Genomic DNA, 24850 nt, shown 5'->3' with positions numbered 1-24850 from the left:
ACCGACTGGTGCACTGTTACCACACAAAAAGGGAAACTGGATTACTGACTCACCGTCTAATCAGCTTTCAGAACTGTGCAAAAGGTTCACCTGTTATGCAAGCACTGTAAAAGTGGATTTTTGTACAAGCCAGAGGAGAAACTAAAACATTCCTAGACCTGGCTCAGATATAACGAGCATGGACAGAAAACATTGGTAGCTCCGTGGTGGCAGAATATATTTACAATGGAGGTCCATACACCCCTCCCCAGCTTTATGCCACCAATTCAACTGGAATATGACCCAGTGCATCTTGATTAGGTGCCAACAGAAAATGCCTTCATGACTATTAGATCTGCAAGGCAACAGCCCACCCATACCCCAACACGTTCCAGGACCCAGGCTGGAACCGTCTCCCCTACTATTCCCGGCAAGCAGCAGCAAAGTTAGTACATTTTTAAAAATATATAATAATCTTTGTCACAAGTAGGCTTACATTAACACTTCAATGAAGTTCCTGTGAAAATCCCCTAGTCGCCACACTCCGGCTCCTGTTCGGGTACACTGAGGGATTCAGAATTTCCAAATTACCCAACAAGCACGTCTTTTGGGATTTGCGGGAGGAAACCGGAGCACCTAGAGAAACCCACAGACACAGGGAAAACATGCAGACGCCGCACAAGTGACCCAAATCGGGAATCAAACACGGGTCCCTGGCGCTGTGAAGAAACAGTGCTAACCACTGTGCTACAAATTCATAATCACTGCCTGCAAAACTATTTGGGGGCATCCTAGAACATAGAAGTTACAGTGCAGAAGGCGGCCATTTGCACCAGCTCTTGGAAAGAGCACCCCACTCAAGCCCACACCTTCACCCAATCCCCATAACCCAGTAACCCCGCCTAAGCTAAGGGCAATTTAGCATGGCCAATCCACCTAACCCTGCACATCTTTGGACTGTGGGAGGAAACCGGAGCACCCGGAGGAAACCCACGTAGACACGGGGAGAACATGCAGACTCCGCACAGACAGTGAACTAAGCCGGGAATCGAACCTGGGACCCTGGAGCTGTGAAGCAACTGTGCTAAATACAATGCTACCATGCTGCCAACGGAAGTTTTCTTTTTGAAGCGTAGCAACCACTGCTGGAGTACAGGAAACTTGACAGCCAATGTCCACACAAAGTTCCAGTAAACAGCAACATCATAGTGTCAAAATTATTTTAAAATATTAAAAACAGGCAGAGGACCAGGGGGAGAATTCCTCTTCAAAATAACGTCACGGGCGGGGAAATGGAGGATGGGCTGTGGGCAGAGGCCCTGAGTAGGGTAAATTCGACCGCGACATGTGCTAGGCTCGGGCTGATCCAATTTAAGGTCGTTCACCGGGCCCATATGACGGTGGCTCGGATGAGCAAATTTTTCGGGATAGAGGACAAATGCGCTAGGTGCGCGGGAGGACCAGCGAACCATGTTCACATGTTTTGGGCATGCCCTAAGCTGAGGGGGTACTGGGAGGGATTTTCAGGGGTTATGACCCAGGTGCTAAAAACAAGGGTGGTGATGAGTCCAGGGGTGGCAATTTTTGGGGTTTCGGAAGACCCGGGCGTCCAGGGGGAGAAAGAGGCCCATGTTTTGGCCTTTGCTTCCCTGATAGCCCGGCGACGAATATTATTGGCGTGGAGGGACTTAAAGCCCCCGAAGACTGAGTGGTGGCTTGCGAACATGTCGAGTTTCCTGGGGATGGAAAAAATTAAGTTCGCCTTGAGGGGATCTGTGCAGGGGTTCGCCCGGAGGTGGCAACCATTTATTGACTTCTTTGCGGGAGAGTGAGCGTCAGCAGGGGGGTGGGGGGGGAGGTAGAGTAGAGTAGGAGGGAAAATATGGCGGGTAGTACCGGTGGGAGGGGAGCTGGCTTGTGCAATATGTTACAATGGAAGTATTGAAAGTACGTGGATGTTTGCACATTTTTGCCTTTTTTGCTTTCTTTCTGATGATGTCTGTAACTGTTTATAAAGCCAAAAACTACCTCAATAAAATTGTTTATTAAAAAAAAAATAACGTCATGGGGTCCATTAGCCCCACGCGGAGGAGCAAGCAGGCACAGGGCCTCAGTTCAACATCAACACTGCAGCACTCCCTCAGTCCTGCACTGGAGATTCAGGCTATCTTTCTGTGCCAGAGCCTCTGGACTGGGACTGGAACCCACCACCACATGACACAGAAGCAACAAAGTGCTACTCGGTGAGTCACGGCCGACATGGCGGAGGCGACTGCAGCAACAAAAAAAAAAAAAAGGGTCGCAGAGGACAACGAGAAGTCAACCCGAAACCCCTGGCAATCTTGCGTTTAGTTTAACTCTGAGCACATGACACGGAGCACCCGTCACCACTTCAGCGATGTTTCTTTTTAAAATGGGAGGTTGTGCCCCAAGCCATCTGAAGTTAATTCTTTATTATGACTTCACTATTGTGGGAAAATGCTGCATTTCCACTGTCTTGGGACTAGACTAGCATCACAAAAGGAAGCCCATTATATAACAAAAGATGATGTTAACTGCTACTCATGTTTGGCTAAGCTGGTTGCTAAGATCTTATTAGCTACTGCTGACAAATACTGCTTTTCAAAGGTTTGAGCAAAAGTAATAGAAAAAAAATGTCAATCAGCAGTGATTACATGCAAAGATTTGTTGGGTTATTTTCTCCATACCATTAAGCACCTTTTATAGATGCAGGTCTGTGGACCCAAACCATTCCTCCTACAAGCAGACTGCACGAGGAAATAACGCCTTCTGCAAACATCCTCAGGGACTTTTCTACCTTCCTGTTCTTCTCGTGCACAGGCACGAAAACGGAGTGTGTGACCATCTCACTTGTGGTCACGTCTTAACCAAACAGAGCATGTGCCATCAGAAACGACAGCGGCACGCTGTGTGCTTTACAAATTGGATTAATATTTCCTCAAGATTCAAGTGCATTCAGCAATCCATGCCCCAGATCACCTGATGGCGTACTCACCTACTTGCAGTACCCGATCGATGGCTCCCGTCTCCAATAATCTTAGCCCTTTGTTGAACGGAACCTCACCATCCTTCTCCCCTTCCTGACACTGATAGCTGAGTGAGGAGTACATGCAGATCTCCCGCTCATTCCTGGGGAAGGACCAGAAAATAATCCTCCGCTGAACTGGCTCTGGAATGCGAGAAAATCTCTCCTCTACCTAAAAATAAAATGCACACAGAATAAAGGAAACGAAAGTGGAGCAGGACGGTATCATGTCAGTAGAGAATAGTACAATAACAGTTTCAAGATCTTAAGACAATAGCGGGGGAACGGAGTGCTTCCAAAATGTATCCTGGTTTTCAGAAGTAATCAGTAGAATGATATTGACTCCAAAGTTAAATTAAGCAATATCCTTTCACCAACTTTTATCGAGCCGTGCAGTACAGAAAAAGTCTTCGGCCCGTCAACAAAACTAAACCTACACAAATCCCACTTCCCAGCACTTGGCCCATGTACTTTTAAAAAAGATTACAAAACCACCGTTTGGGGAACTTTTCTCAAAACCCCTCTAAACCACTTGCCACCATGCTATTGACCCTTCATCCAAGGGGAAAAGCGGCTTCCAGTCCAGTCCAAAGATGTGCGGGTTAGGTGGATTGGCCATGCTAAATTGCCCGTAGTGTAAGGTTAATGGGGGGATTGTTGGGATACGGGTTACGTGGGTTTAAGTAGGGTGACCATTGTCCGGCACAACATCGAGGGCCGAAGGGCCTGTTCTGTGCTGTACTGTTCTATGTTCTATGTTCTATGTTCCCAACCATCCTGTCCACGCTCCTCAATCTTACACACCTCAATTAGCCTCCTCTGCTTTAAAGAAAACAACCAAAGCCTATCCAGCCTCAGCTCAAATGCTCCATCCTGGTGAATCTACTCTGCACCCTCTCAAATGCAATCACATCTTTCCTACAGCAAAGCAACCAGAACTCCAGAGTGCTCCAGCTGTGGGCCTAACCAAAGTTTTGTACAGCTCCATCATAACCTCCCAGCTCTTATAATCTATGCCACAACTGATAAGAAGGCACCCGTATGCCTCAACTACCCAATTAACCTGTGCTGCCATCTCCAGAGATCTGTGGAAGAGAACCCAAAGATCCCTCTGATGTCCTGCCATTCATCAAGTACTCAATTGTCTTGCTACTCTTTACAAAGTGCATCATCTCGCAATTTTCACAATTAAATCCCATCTGCCACCAAAATGCTCAACCCATCACCTACCCACGAACCCAGTTTTGGACGCACCTTGCTAAACTAGCCGAAATCCCATGTGCTTTTTAATCTTCTTTATCAGTCTCTTACGTGGGACATTGTCAAAGGCTTTGCTGAAATCCCTATAAACTACGTCGACTGCACTATCCTCATCAACACACCTAATCAACTCCCCGAGAAATTCAATTAACGTTTGTTCGGCATGGCCTCTCTCTGGTCTGTAATTCCCTGGTTTATATCTACTGTCCTTCTTGAAAATTGGAACCCCATTTGCTGCCCTCCAATGTTCTACCACTTCCCCTGTGGCCACACAGGAATAAAAAATTTGAGGCAGAGCCCTTGTACTTTTCTCCCTGTTAAGCCCACCAAAACCTCCATGGACGGCATGGTGGCACAGTGGTTAGCACTGCAGTCTCCGAACAAGAGACCAAGGTTCAATTCCGGCCTTGGGTTACTGTCTGTGTGAAGTTTTCACGTTCACCCAGTGTGTGTGTGGACTTCCTCCCCGTGCTCCGGTTTCCTCCCACAGTCCAAAGATGTACGGGTTAGGTGGATTGGATTGGCCATAATAAATTGTTTCTTAATGTTTAGGGATGTGCATATTAGGTTATGGGGTTACTGGGATAGAATGGGTGGATGTGAGAGTGCTCTTTTGGAAATTTGGTGCAGACACGATGGGCCAAATGGCCTCCTTCTGCACTGTAGGGATTCTATTTGAATACCTCCTCGCTCTCCAAGTCAAACTGTACCCCATAGTCCCTCTCCCTGAATTCTGGTGCTATATCCTCCTTCTTCCAAGTGAAGACAAATGTGAACTGCTGGAAAAGAGTCACTATATCCAGGACAGCAGACCCTGCAAGGGTTTCCTTTAGACATGGAACATGCAACCATTAATTACTATCAATTCTGCAAGGGATTAGCTCGCCACATCCCAGGAATCGCTTTAAAGTAAAAATCAGCCACTCTTCCCTTTCTAGCCCAAACCCCACCATCTCAACTAGTCAGTTCTATAGCTTGCATAAACCACCACCCTATCTTACAAGGGAAGGACTAACCAGAACTATTTGGTAAACGTGCAGGAAAAAGACCATTTGGCCCATCAAGTCCATTCTTTCCACAGATTATGTATAATAGTCTCCAACATAGTCTCCACACTAACCATGAGTTGAAGGGCCACAGCTTTTTCCCTTCATTTGTTGACAGTTCAGATGCAAGCTTTGAACCCAAGCTCCAATGCTATATAAACACGACCACAGATTTCTTCAAAACAACATGAAGGGAACATTTTGCCAGCTGACTGCGTTACTAGCTATCTAAAGTAGGTGCCAAAAGGAGAAGGCAGTGAACTAACTGAATTTCCACCAGAAACAATCAGACTTCAGAAAACTAGATCAACCCTGAGCCATTGTTTGCAGCTAGTGTCATCAACCTACAAGTCCATACACTTTCAAAATGAAATAAATAAAATTTAGGAGTACACAATTTTTTTTTCATTTTCTCCAATTAAGGGCCGATTTAGCGTGGCCAATCCACAGCTACCCTGCACAGCTTTGGGTTTGTGGGGCAGAGACCCACGCAGACACGGGGAGAACGTGCAAACTCCACAACAGAGTGACCCGGGGCCGGGATCGTACCCGGTTCCACGGCACCGTTAGGCAAGAAAGGTTAGCCCATTTATTCTCAAATTAAGGCAGAGCTCGTGACAGTAGAGCACTGGGCAGTAGCACACCATCAGCAGCAGCATCAACACATCAAGAAACTCTGCACCTAAACCAATGCACTCAAACAAAATTCTCAGCGTGTTAAAATGATTTCATCAACATCTTGCATCTACGTGACACCTTGAACATACTGCAACACCCCAAGGTGCTTCATAGGCGTACTATAAAACAAAATCAGAGTCACACAAGAGGATGAGGACACATGGCAAATAGCTTCAAAGAGCTAAACTTTAAAGAATTCTGAAAGGAGGTAGTTTAGGGTGGGAAGTCCAAGAGATTGGAAAGCATGGACAAGAATTTTAAAACCGAGGGACGAGAGATGGGTCAGCAAGCACAAGGAAATTGGGTGAATGGGACTCAATGAGAGCTAGGTCATGGACAGGGCTTTAAGATCTCAAACTTGCAGAGGGAGGTCAGCCAGGATCAAGTGATCTGAATGTGCAAAATAAGATAGCAAAAAGGGAGTTCAGACTGTAGAGGGATTCAAATGACAAATTGCTTCAGCATCATTTATGACTTCATAAGAACCCTTTTGATGGTCACAGCCTTTAACCTCCCTCCTTGACATCTGTTATTCTGCAAATAGCATATCGATAGCGACACTACAAGAAACCACAAACCATGCTGTTTTTCTTGGAGATTTCTACTTTGAAGTGGAAAGGCTTTGTTATGGTGTTCTGGTAGTTGCTGCAGTTTCAATCGTCCCGAGACAAAATTACATCAGTCCAATGATTATGGGACTGCTATGTCCGGGGAGGGAGGAGGGGATGCAACGTCCGGGGAGGGAGGAGGGACTGCAACGTCCGGGGAGGGAGGAGGTAAAGGGGGAGAGGAATGGCTCATGGTACTTTTTTTCCTAAAACGTATTTCCACTCCCACTCAGATAACCAGGCGTTGGAATTCACACAAACCCCGATTACAGAATTGACAACTGGGAAACTTTTCACAATACTTAACCCAGAGATCAAGAACAACCGAGAAACTTTTGGTGCAAAGTTGTCAGTAATTCAAATAAACTTCAGGCAAGAAGGTCTACACATGAACCATCTCCGATCGGAAGGGCAGCTACCAGATTAGAAATCATAATGTATACACAACATAATCCAGTTGGACTGATTAAAAGGTTTTTACAATTACAACTGGGTAGGGCATGTGCGACAACACCCCAATGAAAATGCAGAGGTCATCAAGGTCCGTAAACGCACAAACAGGCCCCTTTCATGCTGATTTGATACTGCCCAAATGTCGAGGCAAACGCTGGAAGACTGTCTAAATTTATTTTCCTCACGGAAAACAAACTCAAGTGGCTGCAAATGGTGCCAATAAAGAGACTGAATCAACAAACCAAAGTCTGAATGGTGGCCATCTCGACCAGGTTTCAGACATAACCTCCTCTCTGGGGCCACTAGGGCAGGGTGGTAATGTCACTGGACTAGTAATCCGGAGGCCCCCAGACTAATGACTGGAGACACCGGTTCAAATCCCACCATTGAATTTAAATTCAATTAATAGAAAAGAAATCGGGAATATAAAGAAATGGCTACTCTCAGTAATGGTGGCCATGAGACTATTGTCAGAAACACTCATCTGGTTCACTCAAGCCCTTTGGGGGAGGAACCACTACTGGTCTGCTTGCGACTAATGCAGTCGACTCAACTGCCCCTCTGAAATGGCCCCGCAACCCACACCGCTCAAAGGCAACGTGGGATGGGCAACAAACGCTGGCCTCGCCAGCAACGCCCACACAAAAAAAATCAAAACCAGACAAGAAGTCCACCTTCCAGCAACCAGAACTTAAAAACAGTGCACGCACAACCAAACACATTCCAGGGCATGCTCAACAGAAATTAAATCCCGTACTCCGCGTCAGAAGCAATGTGAAAACAAAAGGCTATATTCTCAGCGGAGCCTCAAACCGGCTACATTATCATTTCATGTACACAACCTTGTAAAAGACTGGCAACACAGGATCAATTCTGCGCTGTGTCAATTCATTAGAATATTTTATGTTTCATGACAGCCTGCCCTTCCCTTTCACTGAAGTTATGCCCTTTGTTGTTTAGAAATAGCATTGTGCAAATCGAGCCAACTTTACTAATCAAATATAGAAGCCAATATAGAACAATTAGAACAGGTCACAGTCCTCACGGCGCTGAGGTCCCAGGTTCGATCCCGGCTCTGGGTCACTGTCCGTGTGGAGTTTGCACATTCTCCCCGTGTCTGCGTGAGTTTCACCCCCACAACCCAAACATGTGCAGAGTAGGTGGATTGGCCACGTTAAATTGCCCTTAATTGGAAAAAATAATTGGGTAATCTAAATTTTTTTTTTTAAAAAGAACAGGTCGCAGTACCAATTTACTGGTCAATAACTTTTTTTAAACAAAATTGGTGTGACTGCTATCTGCTGGACCACAGTAACCCAAAAAATGCAATCTGGAGCAAAGACGCCAAAGTCCCTCACTGCTGACACTAAAATTAACTGCAAATTACACACAAACGCGATGACTTGCATTGCCGGAATCAACCACGAGTGTCATTCTGACACAGGGAGGGGGGAAAATGCAGGAGGAAGGCACACGGGAGAAGTGATTCAATCTTTTTAAAAGACCCATTCTCCGTGGCCAGACTTTAACGCACAATGCATCATTCCCCGCCCTAAAAAACATTTCGTAAAATGCCCTTCCCATCCCCTCTCCCTGGTTTGTAAAAATGATCCACAACATCCTCCATCTCTTTCCCACCCCAAGTGAATCTTTACTTTCAACTGGGGGACGGATTTTTTGGTGGGAGGGAGGTGTATGTGTGTAGGGTGGGAGGAGTGGGTGTATGTGTGTAGGGTGGGAGGAGTGGGTGTATGTGCGTAGGGTGGGAGGAGTGGGTGTATGTGCGTAGGGTGGGAGGAGTGGGTGTATGTGCGTAGGGTGGGAGGAGTGGGTGTATGTGCGTAGGGTGGGATGAGTGGGTGTATGTGCGTAGGGTGGGATGAGTGGGTGTATGTGCGTAGGGTGGGGGGAAGGGGGTATGCGTAGGGTGGGGGGAAGGGGGTATGCGTAGGGTGGGGGGAAGGGGGTATGCGTAGGGTGGGGGGAAGGGGGTATGCGTAGGGTGGGGGGAAGGGGGTATGCGTAGGGTGGGAAGGGGGTATGCGTAGGGTGGGAAGGGGGTATGCGTAGGGTGGGAAGGGGGTATGCGTAGGGTGGGAAGGGGGTATGCGTACGGTGGGAAGGGGGGTATGTGTACGGTGGGAAGGGGGGTATGTGTACGGTGGGAAGGGGGGTATGTGTACGGTGGGAAGGGGGGTATGTGTACGGTGGGAAGGGGGGTATGTGTACGGTGGGAAGGGGGGTATGTGTACGGTGGGAAGGGGGGTATGTGTACGGTGGGAAGGGGGGTATGTGTACGGTGGGAAGGGGGGTATGTGTACGGTGGGAAGGGGGGTATGTGTACTGTGGGAAGGGGGTCGAATAGGAAGAAAGTCGGTCTCTTGGATGAGAGAAAAAAAATCCAGGAGCGGAAATTATTATTTTTGTTTGGAAAAGTCCAACTGGTCAGTGGAACCAATTTGAACAGCAGATTTTGGGGGAGGGAAGAGTTTTTTGTTAAAAAGAGTAGATCATAGAATTTACAGTGCCGAAGGAGGCCATTCGGCCCATCGAGTCTGCACCAGCTCTTGGAAAGAGCACCCTACCCAAGGTCAACACCTCCACCCTATCGCCATAACCCCACCCAACACTAAGGGCAATTTTGGACACTAAGGGCAATCTATCATGGCCAATCCACTTAACCTGCACATCTTTGGACTGTGGGAGGAAACCGGAGCACCCGGGGGAAACCCACGCAGACACGGGGAGAACGTGCAGACTCCGCACAGTGACCCAAGCCGGAGGGATTGAATAGGGGGGATGGGGGATTGAAGGGGGGAGGATTGAAGGGGGGAGGATTGAAGGGGGGAGGATTGAAGGGGGGAGGATTGAAGGGGGGAGGATTGAAGGGGGGAGGATTGAAGGGGGGAGGATTGAAGGGGGGAGGATTGAAGGGGGGAGGATTGAAGGGGGGAGGATTGAAGGGGGGAGGATTGAAGGGGGGAGGATTGAAGGGGGGAGGATTGAAGGGGGGAGGATTGAAGGGGGGAGGATTGAAGGGGGGAGGATTGAAGGGGGGAGGATTGAAGGGGGGAGGATTGAAGGGGGGAGGATTGAAGGGGGGAGGATTGAAGGGGGGAGGATTGAAGGGGGGGAGGGGGAGGATTGAAGGGGGGGAGGGGGAGGATTGAAGGGGGGAGGGGGAGGATTGAAGGGGGGGGGGGGGGAGGATTGAAGGGGGGGAGGGGGAGGATTGAAGGGGGGGAGGGGGGAGGATTGAAGGGGGGGAGGGGGAGGATTGAAGGGGGGGAGGGGGAGGATTGAAGGGGGGGAGGGGGAGGATTGAAGGGGGGGGAGGATTGAAGGGGGGGGAGGATTGAAGGGGGGGGAGGATTGAAGGGGGGGGGGGATTGAAGGGGGGGGGAGGATTGAAGGGGGGGGGAGGATTGAAGGGGGGGGGAGGATTGAAGGGGGGGGGAGGATTGAAGGGGGGGAGGATTGAAGGGGGGGGAGGATTGAAGGGGGGGGGAGGATTGAAGGGGGGGGGGAGGATTGAAGGGGGGGGGAGGATTGAAGGGGGGGGGGAGGATTGAAGGGGGGGGGGAGGATTGAAGGGGGGGAGGATTGAAGGGGGGGAGGATTGAAGGGGGGGAGGATTGAAGGGGGGGAGGATTGAAGGGGGGGAGGATTGAAGGGGGGGGAGGATTGAAGGGGGGGGAGGATTGAAGGGGGGGGGAGGATTGAAGGGGGGGGGAGGATTGAAGGGGGGGGAGGATTGAAGGGGGGGGAGGATTGAAGGGGGGGGGAGGATTGAAGGGGGGGGGAGGATTGAAGGGGGGGGGAGGATTGAAGGGGGGGGGAGGATTGAAGGGGGGGGAGGATTGAAGGGGGGGGAGGATTGAAGGGGGGGAGGATTGAAGGGGGGGAGGATTGAAGGGGGGGAGGATTGAAGGGGGGGGAGGATTGAGGGGGGGGGAGGATTGAGGGGGGGGGAGGATTGAGGGGGGGGGAGGATTGAGGGGGGGGAGGATTGAAGGGGGGGAGGATTGAAGGGGGGGAGGATTGAAGGGGGGGAGGATTGAAGGGGGGGAGGATTGAAGGGGGGGGGAGGATTGAAGGGGGGGGAGGATTGAAGGGGGGGGGGGATTGAAGGGGGGGGGAGGATTGAAGGGGGGGAGAGGATTGAAGGGGGGGAGAGGATTGAAGGGGGGGGAGGATTGAAGGGGGGGGAGGATTGAAGGGGGGGGGAGGATTGAAGGGGGGGGGAGGATTGAAGGGGGGGGGAGGATTGAAGGGGGGGGGAGGATTGAAGGGGGGGAGGATTGAAGGGGGGGAGGATTGAAGGGGGGGAGGATTGAAGGGGGGGAGGAGGATTGAGGGGGGGGGGAGGATTGAAGGGGGGGAGGATTGAAGGGGGGGAGGATTGAAGGGGGGGGAGGATTGAAGGGGGGGAGGATTGAAGGGGGGGAGGATTGAAGGGGGGGGAGGATTGAAGGGGGGAGGATTGAAGGGGGAGGATTGAAGGGGGGAGGATTGAAGGGGGGGGGAGGATTGAAGGGGGGGGGAGGATTGAAGGGGGGGGGGGATTGAAGGGGGGGGGAGGATTGAAGGGGGGGGGAGGATTGAAGGGGGGGGGAGGATTGAAGGGGGGGGGGATTGAAGGGGGGGGGAGGATTGAAGGGGGGGGGAGGATTGAAGGGGGGGAGGATTGAAGGGGGGGGAGGATTGAAGGGGGGGGAGGATTGAAGGGGGGGGAGGATTGAAGGGGGGGGAGGATTGAAGGGGGGAGGATTGAAGGGGGGGAGGATTGAAGGGGGGGAGGATTGAAGGGGGGGGGAGGATTGAAGGGGGGGGGGGAGGATTGAAGGGGGGGGGGGAGGATTGAAGGGGGGGGGGGGGATTGAAGGGGGGGGGGGAGGATTGAAGGGGGGGGGGGAGGATTGAAGGGGGGGGGGAGGATTGAGGGGGGGGGGAGGATTGAAGGGGGGGGGGAGGATTGAAGGGGGGGAGGATTGAAGGGGGGAAGGATTGAGGGGGGGAGGGGGAGTTGGGGCTGGCGGTGCTGAGGGGGAGGAGGCTCTGGTGAGTCTGACAGCTCGGGCTTTATTGCCTATTGTTTTCAGCCCCTGTCTCTCCAGTGTTGTTTACTGTGGTGATTTATTTATTTATCTGACCCCCCCACTCCCCTCCCCCTCACTCTCCCCTCCCCCTCTCACCTGCTCGAAGGGCCATTTCTCCGCCACCTTCTTGGCGCTGATGTCCAGCAGGGTGTCGGGCTTGTGGAAGCGGCCGTGGCCGGCCTTTGTGTGGGCCGCTCTGGCGGCCGCCGCCATCCCCGCCGCTGTCGTCGCCCCTCCGCCGCCGCCGCCCAGGCACAGCCGCTTGGCCGGCGGCTCCGCTCCTCCGCCGTCCGCCATCGCCGACGACTCGCTCAACCGACTGACCGCACGCCGGCTGCCGCCCGCCCCTTTTATAACCTCCCCTTGCCCCGCCCCCGGCCCCGCCCTCCCCATTGGCGCGGCGGCACGTCAATCACCCGCCCCCCACCATGCCCCTCCCTCTCCGCGCCCTCATTGGCCCCCCAGTCCGTCCGGCCCAGCCCTCCCCATTGGCTGGCCGGCACGTCAATCACCCGCCCCTCTTCGCCACGCCCCCTCCCTCCAGACCGCCCCGCCCACCCAGCTGCAGGGAGCATGAACAATGTCTATTACTGCAGGGCTGAGTCAGTCAGCCTCCTGTGTCTGGGGCAGTCTAGTCTTGTGCGCTTTCGAGACCAGGGGACTGCGGATGAGCAATGCCCAAACTTATTTATTTTTTGAAATCAAATGAAAATGAAAACCACTTATTGTCACGAGTAGGCTTCAATGAAGTTACTGTCAAAAGCCCCTAGTCGCCACATTCCGGCGCCTGTCCGGGGAGGCTGGTATGGGAATTGAACCGTGCTGCTGGCCTGCTTGGTCTGCTTTAAAAGCCAGCGATTTAGCCAAGTGAGCTAAACCAGCCCCTGTTTTTAATCATCTATTTTGTCAATTCAGTAATGTGCAAACCGCTAAAAGAAAAATGATCCCTGGGGGGTGGGACAGTGAGCGGTCAGCACCGCTCCCTCACGGCGCCGAGGACCCAGGTTCGGCCCCGGACCCGGGTCGCCATCCGTGTGGAGTTTGCACATTCTCCCCCCCCCCTCTGCGTGGGTCTCACCCCCACAATCCAAAAAGATGTGCTGGATAGATGCATTGGCCACGCTAACTTGCCCCTTAATTAGAAAAGTTATGAATTGGGTACTCTAAATTTATATTTAAGAAAATGGTCCCAGATTCAGCTCCGGGTCTGAGACTCTTGTGTTTGGGAACCACGGCGGCAGGGTGGGTTGGCACTGCTGCCTCACAGCGGCAGGCACCCGGATTCAGGTGTCTGTCTGGAGTTTGCATGTTCCCCCCGTGTCTGTATGGGTTTCCCCCCACAGTCCAAAGACGCACAGGTTCGCTGGGGTCACGGGGATAGGGTGGAGGGGAGTGGGCCGAGGTAGGGTCCTCTTTCGGAGGGTCGGTTCAGACCAGATGGGCCGAATGGCCTCCTTCTGCGCTGTAGGGATTCTGTGGTGCATCGAGAGGCCACTGAGTCTGAGAAACAAAGAAACCAGCCGCTCATTCTTATCCTTTTTTCCACCTGGTACAGCATTTGAGATGCAGATGCAGGTACCTTCCAACAGAGTCAATGGCCTTGAAGCTTTGAATCTGCTTCCTTCCTGATAGATGCGGCCAGATTGTTTCCGGCATCCACTGTTCTTGTTTCAGATTCCAGCGTCCGTCGTATCCTGCTTATTTTACTTTTTAAATGAGTCAAGCCTTTTGGCCTCATCCTCCAATTCGGGCAGTGAATTCCAGATGCACAGCAATCTCTGGATGAAAAAGCTTTTCCTTGAGTCCCTAAGTGGGGTAGCTAAGGCACACAGCATCAGCGGAAGCACATAAATACAAGGAGGAGAAAGGAATAGGGGTAGCACGGTGGCGCAACTGGTTAGCACGGTTGCCTCACGGCGCCGAGGTCCCAGGTTCGATCCCGGCTCTGGGTCACTGCACATTTTCCCTGTGTTTGCGTGGGTTTCGCCCCCACACCCAAAAGATGTGCAGGATAGGTGGATTGGCCATGCTAAACCGCCCATTAATTGGAAAAAATGAATTGGGTATTCTAAATTTATTTTAAAAAAGAAAGGAATAGACAGACATGCTAGGAGGGTGAGATGACGTACACTAGGAGGGGTCTCGTGTGGCGCATTGACCAGGTGGGCCTGTTTCTTTGCTGTAAATTCTACCAATCACCGTAAATCTATACCCAGCACCAACCCACCCCCGACAACTGACCCCCTCAGCTAGCGGGAACAAGTCTTTCCTGCAGGTGGGGACAAAGTAGGCATCACCACCCCGAATCAAGGAAAATCAAATCAGACAGGTGGTTCCGATCGCCATGACTCGACAGTGATACCTGACCAAGGCGCGGTCACCCCACGAGGTAAGGACTGGGCTCAGCTGTCAACTTCGCCTCATCACCTCTGGCAATTCTACCAAAGTGAGCAGCCCAGGCTGACAAATAATAAGCAGGATACTGGAGGCAAGCAGAGCCCGGGGAATCAATAATTCAAATCCTTAAAGGAGTTGGGAGGGGAGATAGCTGGCAGTGGATAATGAACACTCCAGTTCGAACCTAGGACAGTCAAACCCCACCTGGGTCGTGAAAGATTTGGACATCGACTATGTTATCTTATGCTAAATTATAGATAGAATCATATAATCTCTGCAGTGCAGGAGGAGGCCGTTTGGCCCATTGAGTCTGCACTGACCCTTGCAAAGAGCACAATTTAGAGTACCCAATTCATTTTTTCCAATGAAGGGGCAATTTAGCGTGTTCAATCCACCTACCCTGCACATCTTTTGGGTTGTGGGGGTGAAACCCACACAAACACGGGGAGAATGTGCAAACTCCACACGGACAGTGACCCAGAACCGGGATCGAACCTGGGACCTCGGCACCGTGAGACTGCAGTGCTAACCACTGCGCCACCGTGCTGCCCCCCCCCCCCCCACCTGACACTTTTGGACACTAAGGGACAAGTTAGAATGGCCAATCCAGCTAACCTGCGCATCTTTGGACTGTGGGAGCCTTTATATTAATAATAATAATCTTTATTAGTGTCACAAGTAGGCTTACATTAACACTGCAATGAAGTTACTGTGAAAATCCCCGAGTCGCTACATTCCGGCGCCTGTTCGGGTACACAGAGGGAGAATTCAGAATGTCCAATTCACCTAACAAGCACGTCTTTCGGGACTTGTGGGAGGAAACCGGAGCGCCCGGAGGAAACCCACACAGACACGGGGAGAACGTGCAGACCACCGCACAGACAGTGACCCAAGCCGGGAATCGAACCTGGGAACCTGGCGCTGTGAAGCAATAGTGCTAACCACTGTGCTACCGTGCCATATGACAAACCATGTTTTTATTGAATCAATCAGGCTCTTTAAACTGAGATTCCAGGATTTCAGACTGCGCACATTTCCCAAATCATGTGCCGACACTAGATGCCGTTCGATTTATTTAACTGGTCGAATTTATTTTTCATCAGAGGTATGCCATTTGTTCCTGTTGTTACAGGAACATTAAGCGCTATTAAAGACCAAATCCAATTCTGGGCTATAGCACAAATCTCCTAACTGGCAATCTTGTCCAGCGGAGGTCACAGCCAGGCTGGTCTGAAAAGTAACAAAAAAAGGATGATGTACTTGTGATGCATGAGGTGTTCTGCAGAGATTGGAGCTCGGTGGAGAGATCATTATTCTTTATCTAGTTGCATTTTAACTGCACTGACGCTCCTTGTAGGTGCCTGGAATGGGAAGTGTTCTGCTCCCAGCTGTCACATCCCACTTTGATAAGTAACTCATTCTGGGTGAAATTTTAAAACTCGTTTAATCGCAAGGAGGAACAGCATTTAAAATCTTCTGGTCTTCTAGGTCACACTTCGCCTGTACACTTGGACCGATGGACACATTGCACCAAACAGCCGATCTTTCCCTCACTCCACGTTCTTACCTTTCCACCATATCCTTTGATATGCTGACCTTTTGTTTTTCAAACTTTTTCTGAGTTGCCGAGCCAGGGCTCAGAGTGTGGACCGGGGCGAACCCCTAATCCAGCTCCCTGCCTGCTCCAAAAACCAATTCAAATTGAATCCAATTCATGGTCCCCACAAGAGAGACATACTAGATCTGAGCCAAAGGGCAGAGCAGATACTACACTTGATCTTAGCCAAAGGGCCGAGAAGCGATTGACATGCTTACCTGACCAAAACTTCACAATTGAATTTTGGACTTCAGATGATACTCAGGAACCACAATGTTTGGAAGCGGAACAGATTCCACTATCCTATGGGTCACAAATTGCTACCTGATTTCACTGAGATAGACAGATTTTTATTCAGTAAAGGAATCAAGGGTTATGGGGATAAGGTGGGAAAGTGGAACATAGAACATACAGTGCAGAAGGAGGCCATTCGGCCTGTCGAGTCTGCACCGACCCACTTAAACCCTCACTTCCACCCTATCCCCATAACCCAGTAACCCCTCCTAACCTTTTTGGTCACTCAGGGCAATTTATCATGGCCAATCCACCTAACCTGCACGTCTTTGGACTGTGGGAGGAAACCGGAGCACCCGGAGGAAACCCATGCAGACATGGGGAGAACTTGCAGACTCCGCACAGACGGAGCGGGGAAATCGAACCTGGGACCCTGGTGCTGTGAAGCCACAATGCTATCCACTTGTGCTACCGTGCTGCCCCAGTTCAGAGTTCAGAGTTACCTCTGGAGTTCAGAGTTATCAGGTCAGCCATGATCTCAATGAATGGCAAAGCAGACTCGATGGGCCGTGTGGCCTACCTCTGCTCCTACTGCTTATGGCGTTATGGGTTTATCTAATATTTTTATTTTAAGAGGTTTTAATATGATGAATTGGCTTTATTCAAACCAAAGATTCTAAAAATATGGAACGCTTCACGAATTTGCGTGTCATCCTTGCGCAGCGGTCATGCTAATCTTCTCTGTATCGTTCCGATTTTAGTATATGTGCTGCCAAAGCGAGCACGTATTATGGTTTTATGATCTAAGCTCCAACTTAAAGATGATGCCTCCCCGACCGGCCACCCCATCACCACTACACACACAGACACACTCCTTGTTCTGCATTCTTCCACAGCAAGGAATAATGGGCGCGATTCTCCGCTCCCCACGCCGGGTGGGAGAATCGCGGGTGGGCCGGGCGACTCACCCCGGCACACCCCCCTGCCCCCCCCTTCCCCCCTGCGATTCTCCCACCCCCCGTTCGGACCGGCGATTCTCCGGCCCGGATGGGCCGAGCGGCCTGCCGTTCCCGACCGGTTCACGACGGCGGCAACCACACCTGGTCGCTGCCGTCGTGAACATGGCGCCAGATGCTCGTTTGAAGCTTGTGGGGGGGGGCAGAGAGGGGAGTGAGCACCACGGCCATGCTTGGGAGGGGACTGGCCCCGCAATCGGTGCCCACCTTTCCCCTCCGCCGCCCCGCAAGATCAAGCCGCCACGTCTTGCGGGGCAGAGGAGGAGAAGACAGCAATCGCACATGCGCATGTTGGAGCCGGCAGCCGTCGTGACGTGAGCCGCACATGCGCGGGTTGGAGCCGGCCAACCTGCGCATGCGCGGCTGACGTCACTTAGGCGCCGCCGTCGCGTCATTCTTGGCGCGCCGCCTTGACACAAGTATCAAGGCCCGGCGGCCGAGAGTTACGGAGCGCCGCTCCTCGCTCCCTGGGTGGGGGTGAATAAGGTGCGAGGAGCGGCCTCCAAGGCCGTCGTCAAACTCGGCCGAGTTCACGACGGCCTTCCCGATTTATCGCGGGAGCGGAGAATTCCGCCCAGTATCTCTGTATCGGCTCTATCGAATCCCTTAATCATTTAAATATTTGAGTTGGATCACTCTTTAATCTTCTCAATTCAAGGGAATATAAGCCAAATTTATGCAACCTCTTCTCATAACTTTTTAAAAATAAATTTAGAGTACCCAATTTTTTCTTTTCCCAATTAAGGGGCAATTTAGCGTGGCCAATCCACCTAACTTGCACATCTTTGGGTTGTGGGGGCGAAACCCAGGCAGGGACGATTCTTCTCATAACTTAACCCTTTTAAGTCTGAATTCAATAAATATGCTGGAATTTGATGCCTATGAATGCATTGTCACTCGTCGTAAAAACCCATCTGGTTCACAAGGAAACCTGCCGTCCTTACTTGGCCTGACCTATATGAGGCCCCACAGCAATGCGGCTGACTGTTAACTACTCTCTTCACAAATTTAATTAGGGATGAGCAATAAACGCCAGCATTAGCCCCCATCTCACAAATAAAATTTTACAAACCTGCACTGTTCCCTTCCAAGGCTATCCCTTGATTAACAAGGGGGGAGCGGGGGGTGAAAGATTATCGGGAGTAGGAGTAGGAATGTGAGGTAGAGGTTACAATCAGATCAGCCATGACATTATTGAATGGCGGAGCAGGGCTCAGATGGCCGAGTGGCCTACTCCTGATCCTAATTGGTATGTTCATTTGTACTTATTTTTTTTTAATTTAGAGTACCCGATTAATTTTTTCCAATTAAGGGACAATTTAGCGTGGCCAATCCACCTACCCTGCACATCTTTGGGTTGTGGGAGTGAAACACGGGGAGAAAGTGTAAACTCCACACGGACAGTGATCCAGGGCCAGGATCGAACCTGGGACCTCGGCACCGTCAGTACTGTTTTTTCAACCTGTAAGGGATTCAAGGGTCATGGGATAAGGGGGGGGAAAGTGGAGTTGAGGATTATCATAGCAGATCAGCCATGATCCCATTGAATGGCGGAGCAGACTCGATGGACCGAATGGCCTACTTCGGCTCCTACGGTCCGATGGTCCATCCTTGCTGTCCAAAGCTGAAGGCAATGCCCCAGATGGGACTCCAGGATTGCCCTGGAGTCTCCAGGAATCGAAGATCAATCTCCATTACACTGCTGGGTGCAATCCTGGAGGAAGAACCATCTGTGCATTATAAAAGGTGCTTTCTTTAATCATTTTCATTGACCATTTCTCATAGAAATAGGGAAGGAAGGGGCAGCACGGTGGCCTAGTGGTTAGCACAACTGCCTCACAGCGCTGAGGTCCCAGGTTCGATCCCGGCTCTGGGTCACTGTCCGTGTGGAGTTTGCACATTCTCCCCGTGTCAGCGTGGGTTTCGCCCCCACAACCCAAAAATGTGCAGAGTAGGTGGATTGGCCACGCTAAATTGCCCCTTAATTGGAAAAAATAATTGGCTAATCTAAATTTATTAAAAAAAAGAAATAGGGAAGGATCAGGCTCTATGGCTGACAGTCAAACATCGTCCAATTGGATAACGGTGTAGGAAGACAGAATGTCACAAAGACGGCTGGAGCGTGCAGACAAGTCATGTGATGAAACCTCTGATATGTTGGGTAAGCTGGGTCTGCGAGGGCTGCATTTACTGCAGCAGTGAGAGAGACAGGCTTCCAACACTTGAAGAAATGCAACTCTATTTTTATTGAACTCTTAACTATTAAACACACTTTAACTGTGGGTTGACACTATGGCTGGTTTAGCACACTGGGCTAAATCGCTGGCTTTTAAAGCAGACCAAGGCAGGCCAGCAGCATGGGTTCAATTCCTGAACCAGCCTCCCCAAACAGGCACCGGAATGTGGCAACTAGGGGCTTTTCACAGTAACTTCATTGAAGCCTACTCGTGACAATAAGTGGATTTTTATGTTTATTTATTGACTGGAGTTGACTGGAGACCTGAGGCTAACCTGACCAGGCTAACTGACTACCACATGGTGGATGTTCTAGTTGTTGCTCACGGGCTCTGACTGTCTCAGAGGCTGCATCCCGAGAGAGCGGGAAAACTAGTGCCCTCTGGCTTGATAGTGGCCGTGTCCTGTCTGGTGATTGGCTGCTGTGTTCTGTGTGTTCATTGGTCATCCTGTGTGTCAATCAATGTCTGTCTGTGCACCATCACATACTTGTGTGTATATTATGACAACCTCAAGCAGCACGGTGGCGCAGTGGTTAGCACTGCAGTCTCACAGCGCCGAGGTCCCAGGTTCGATCCCGGCTCTGGATCACTGTCTGTGTGGAGTTTACACATTCTCCCCGTGTTTGCGTGGGTTTCGCCCCCACAACCCAAAGATGTGCAGGGTAGGTGGACTGAACACGCTAAATTGCCGCCTTAATTGGAAAAAATGAATTGGGTACACTAAATTTTTAAAACATGTGATGAAACCTCTATGGGCAGGTCTAATCACAGTTGGCAACCCGTGACGTAAACAATGCTCTGTTCATTGATTCCTCACCCTCATATACTTTTTTATAGATTTTTCTTGATTTTGTTTGTCCTTGTTGATTGGCTTGTAATGATCTGTGTACTCAGACACCTATAGAACCATAAAATTCCTACAGTGCAAAAGGAGGCCATTCAGCCCATCGAGTCTGCACCGATCCTCTGAAAGAGCACCCCACCGAGGACCACTCCCCCGCCCGAGCCCCGTCACCTCACCTAATCTGCACATCCTTGGACACTAAGGGACAATTTAGCGTGGCCAATCCAGTATAAAAGTGTATATTAAAGTGTATTTTTATCGGTTTTACATTTATACATTGTGCCTTTCCCCAGGGCTATCACACTATACTCACCACAGATTTTCAATAAAAAAGGAAACAAAATTATACAACAAATGAATATGTTTATACTCAACTCTAATCTATGTACAGGTGTGATGCTCCTATATTTGTGCCCCCGGTGGTCAGTTGCTGTTACAGCAACATTTTGGTTCTGTACCTGCCGCCTCCTGGTATTAGAATGTACTGAGGGGTGGGCCAAATTTGGCGTCCATCTTGGCGTTGCTGTTGCGGCCGCCATTGTGCGCGTCCCCACTGCTTGACTCTTCTGGTTCTCTGCTTGCCCTGTGTTCTGCTTAATGTCCATCCCCCCCTCCCTTCCTCCCCGCTTCCTTCCGCCCCTTTCTCCCCCTTCAATTCCTTTCTCTCTTCTGTTGCCAGTCTTGTCTCCCCCCCCCCCCCCCGCCCCCAACATTCCCCCCTCCCCCTTATTTATTGACTGCTGGTCACAAACAAGTCTTGGAACAGACTGGTGAACATCCTCCACGAATCGTGGACGCCTTCCTCTGAACCCTGGATGGCGACCATTAATCTTCGGCGGGCGGTCAGGGAGGCAAAGGCTCGGGCGCCTGCCCCTCTCCCCGTAAACAGCTCTGGCTTTTCCAATACCCTGAAGACCACCACTAGTGGGCACGGCTCCCCCCTCACCCCCACAATCTTGGACATGGCCTCAAAGGAGGTTGTCCAATACCCGACAATCCTGGAGCAAGACCAGAACATGTGGGTGCGGTTGGCCGGGCCTCCCTGGCACCGTTCACATTTGACCTCCACCTCCGGGAAGAACCCGCTCACGCGTGTTCTGGTTAAGTGCGCTCTGTGCACCACCTTCACTGGCGCTCATGTTTGAAGACGTGCATCAGCTTTGGCTGAAATGAGGGTGGCATGTGGCGCAGTGGCTAGCACTGGGACTACGGCGCTGAGGACCCGGGTTCGAATCCCGGCCCTGAGTCACTGTCCGTGTGGAGTTTGCACATTCTCCCCGTGTCTGCGTGGGTTTCACCCCCACAACACAAAGATATACAGGGTCGGTGGATTGGCCACGCTAAATTGCCCCTTAATTGGAAAAAAAAAATTGGGTACTCTAAATTTATTTTTTAAAAAGCTTTGGCTGAAATAAATGACCAATACGTCACCGCGAGGCTGTCATTTTAAATTCAGCACACGAGGGTCCGTACATACAGACAAATTACAATACAGTTAGAGGACGAATATTGACACTTTTGGGCCATTGGATAAGAGTAAACCAGGAGAAAGAATCGTTCCTACTGCTCGTATCATGTTTTCTGACAATGGCCAAGACGAGATGTCCTTCGCTTGGAGCCAGGAGCTAGACCTTGTGGCTGTACTGGAATCCATGTTCCCTTCAGAGGCTCACAACCAATCCATGGAACTAATTCCTCTCATTTGAAATAATTCCTGAGCTTCCCCAATTCCAATTGGTTCCCTCCCAGCCTGTCAGCAGATTAACAGATTGCTATTTTCTGCGTCTATTAGTTCCTGCAGCCTCGGCCTTCTACTTGATACGTTGTGGAGTGCAGCTACCCTGTGCTTTTGGGGTCCTTTAAGGGAGTAAAAAGTCTCAAGGTGTTTCACAGGAATGTTATCAAAGTACACTGAGATATTGGTCAGGGAGCCAAAAGCTTGGTCAAAGTGATCTGAAAGTAGGAGAGAGAGAGAGGCCAAGGTGATGCATTTTGGGAGGCTTAATAAGGTAACCTTATGTGAGGTAAGGTAACTTCACCACAGTCCCAGATGGCCCTCAGGTGCTTTCCCCTTTGAAGGGGAGGAGCTGACTGGTGGTGAATTAACCTGAGGGTCACCACACTTCAGGCGAGGGGCAAGGTTGAGAAGGCTTCCTGAATAACCTCAGCCGGTACGGGAATTGAACCCACGCTGATGGCCTCGCTCCGCGTCAGGAACCAGCTGTCTAGCCAAGTGATGCTTCACCCGTTGCGGGCTCTATGTATTTACATTGTGGACCTTGTGTTGCCCTATTGTGTATTTTATTTTCTTTTTCATGTACTAAATGATCTGTTTGAGCTGCTCGCAGAAAAATACTTTTCACTGTACCTTGGTACACGTGACAATAAACAAATCCAATCCAAGTGAGCTAAACCAGCCTAGGATATACACAATGAACGGCAGGTCCCAAAGGGGGTATTGAGGGACAAAGGGACCTTAGTGTACATGGATCCCTGAAGGTGGCAGCACAGGTAGATAGGGTGGTGAAGAAGGCATACAGAATGCTTGCCTTCATTAGCCAGGACATAGAATAGAGGAGCAGGGAGGTCTTGGTATAACTTTATAGAACACTGGTTGGGCTGCAGATGGAATACTGTGAACAGTTCTGGTTGCCACACCATCGGAAGGACGTGACTGCTCTGGAAGGGGTCCAGAGGAGATTCACCAGGATGTTGCCTAGGATGGAAAGTTTCAGCTATGAGGAGAGACTGGAACGGCTGGGTTTTGTTTTAATAATGATCTTTATTAGTGTCACAAGCAGGCTTACATTAACACTGCATTGAAGTTACTGTGAAAATCCCCGAGTTGCCAAATTCCGGTGCCTGTTCGGGTACACGGAGGGAGAATTCAGAATGTCCAATTCATCGAACAGCACGTCTTTCGGGACTGGTGGGAGGAAACCGGAGCACCCGGAGGAAACCCACGCAGACACGGGGAGAACGTGTAGACTCTGCACAGACAGTGAGCCAAGCCGGGAATCGAACCTGGGACCCTGGCGCTGTGAAGCAACAGTGGAGAAAACCAGCAGGCCGGCTGGTTTTCAATACAATCATAGCTGGCCTTGCACTTCCACTCCATTTTCCTGCCTCGGTCCCCATGTCCTTTCATTCCCAGGGAGGCCAAAAGCCTGCCCATCACATCCCTTAAAAGTATTCAGCAGTGAAGCATCCACAACCCTCCAGGATAGAGAATTCCGAAGATCCATGACCATCTAAACTTGAGAGCTTAGGCCCCAGGCAGTGAAGGCCCAGCCGCCAACGATGGAATGAACCAAAGTGGGAAAAGGCACAAAGAGGTCAGGGTCGGAGGGACCCTGAGATCTGGCCGGGTTGTAGGGCGGGAGGGGGTGGCGGAGATTGGGAGGGGAGAGGGCACTATTCTTATGGTCTAAGAGACGTGCTTTTTTGCAGCACACTAGGACGTGGTTACAGAGGGAAGCTCAGGAACTATCACCAGATTTTGAGCAGCACGAAGAGATAGTTCAAGAGCAGAGCTGATGAGAAAGGTGCAATAAACATAAGGACATCTCTCGCACCTCCGGGAACAATGTGTGAAGTCAAATCAGGAAGCTACCTTTGAAGAGATACAATCGCATTGGTAATTTCGACTAGACTTTTCACCCCTCTCTCAGGGAGGTCATTTGAATCATAGTGAATAGCCATCTGGATAAATGCAATACACAGGTCCTGCCCCCTGACTAGCCATCAACGAGCCAGGGAAACGAGAATTAAACCAGATGATGCCTGGAGGCCTGTGCTTCAAGCATTTGCTTTAATTGGGTGTCATAATGACTTGCAATGCAAAACGAGTCAAGCAAAGGAGAGCAGGACCGGGGCAGACGAAAAAAGGAAATAAACATGAAAATAATGTGAATTACAAAGAACAGGACAGTTAAATATTTGGGCTAACTCCTGGAGTCAGGAATAAGAAATAAGGGGCAGCACGGTGGTGCAGTGGGTTAGCCCTGCACGGCGCCGAGGTCCCGGGTTCGATCCCAGCTCTGGGTCACTGTCCGTGTGGAGTTTGCACATTCTCCCCGCACTTGTGTGGGGTTGGCCCCCACAGCCCAAAGATGTGCAGGGTAGGTGAATTGGCCACGCTAAATTGCCCCTTAATTGGAAAAAAATGAATTGGGTACACTAAATCTATTTAAAAAAAGGAATGAGAAATAAAACTCTACAATTAGCTGCTCAATATTCCTTTCAGTTTCTTCCACTTCCCTCGCCTTCAGGCTTTCAACTCTAAGGCTGCTGTAGGAGGTTTTGCTGGAAGGGCTGAGAAACCATGGTTACGCTAGGCCCGATAACCATGGTCAA

The 24850-nt window shown here is 50.6% G+C and overlaps 1 protein-coding gene and 2 non-coding genes across 3 annotated transcripts in view; all 3 read right to left on the bottom strand.

The window, feature by feature from the left end:
- The window catches only part of LOC119957056 (zinc finger SWIM domain-containing protein 4-like), an 85770-nt gene extending 73296 nt beyond the window's left edge, over positions 1–12474 (bottom strand). Inside the window, 2 exon segments of the mRNA XM_038784676.1 lie at positions 2996–3197; positions 12266–12474. Of these exon segments, the coding sequence (XP_038640604.1) occupies positions 2996–3197; positions 12266–12466 (403 nt within the window). The 5' untranslated portion in view covers positions 12467–12474.
- Positions 12475–16175: 3701 nt separating this feature from the next.
- Positions 16176–16369, bottom strand: LOC119957260. The gene has a single exon (XR_005458773.1). It is a non-coding gene; the product is annotated as a U2 spliceosomal RNA (small nuclear RNA).
- A 706-nt stretch (positions 16370–17075) lies between these two features.
- Positions 17076–17182, bottom strand: LOC119957262. Its single transcript, XR_005458775.1, has one exon. It is a non-coding gene; the product is annotated as a U6 spliceosomal RNA (small nuclear RNA).
- Positions 17183–24850: the final 7668 nt, after the last annotated feature.

This window comes from Scyliorhinus canicula, chromosome 25 (assembly GCF_902713615.1).
Source record: "Scyliorhinus canicula chromosome 25, sScyCan1.1, whole genome shotgun sequence".
Taxonomy (NCBI): domain Eukaryota; kingdom Metazoa; phylum Chordata; class Chondrichthyes; order Carcharhiniformes; family Scyliorhinidae; genus Scyliorhinus; species Scyliorhinus canicula.
Note: the sequence above shows the minus strand (reverse complement) of the source record. Positions and strands in the feature narration are given on the sequence as shown.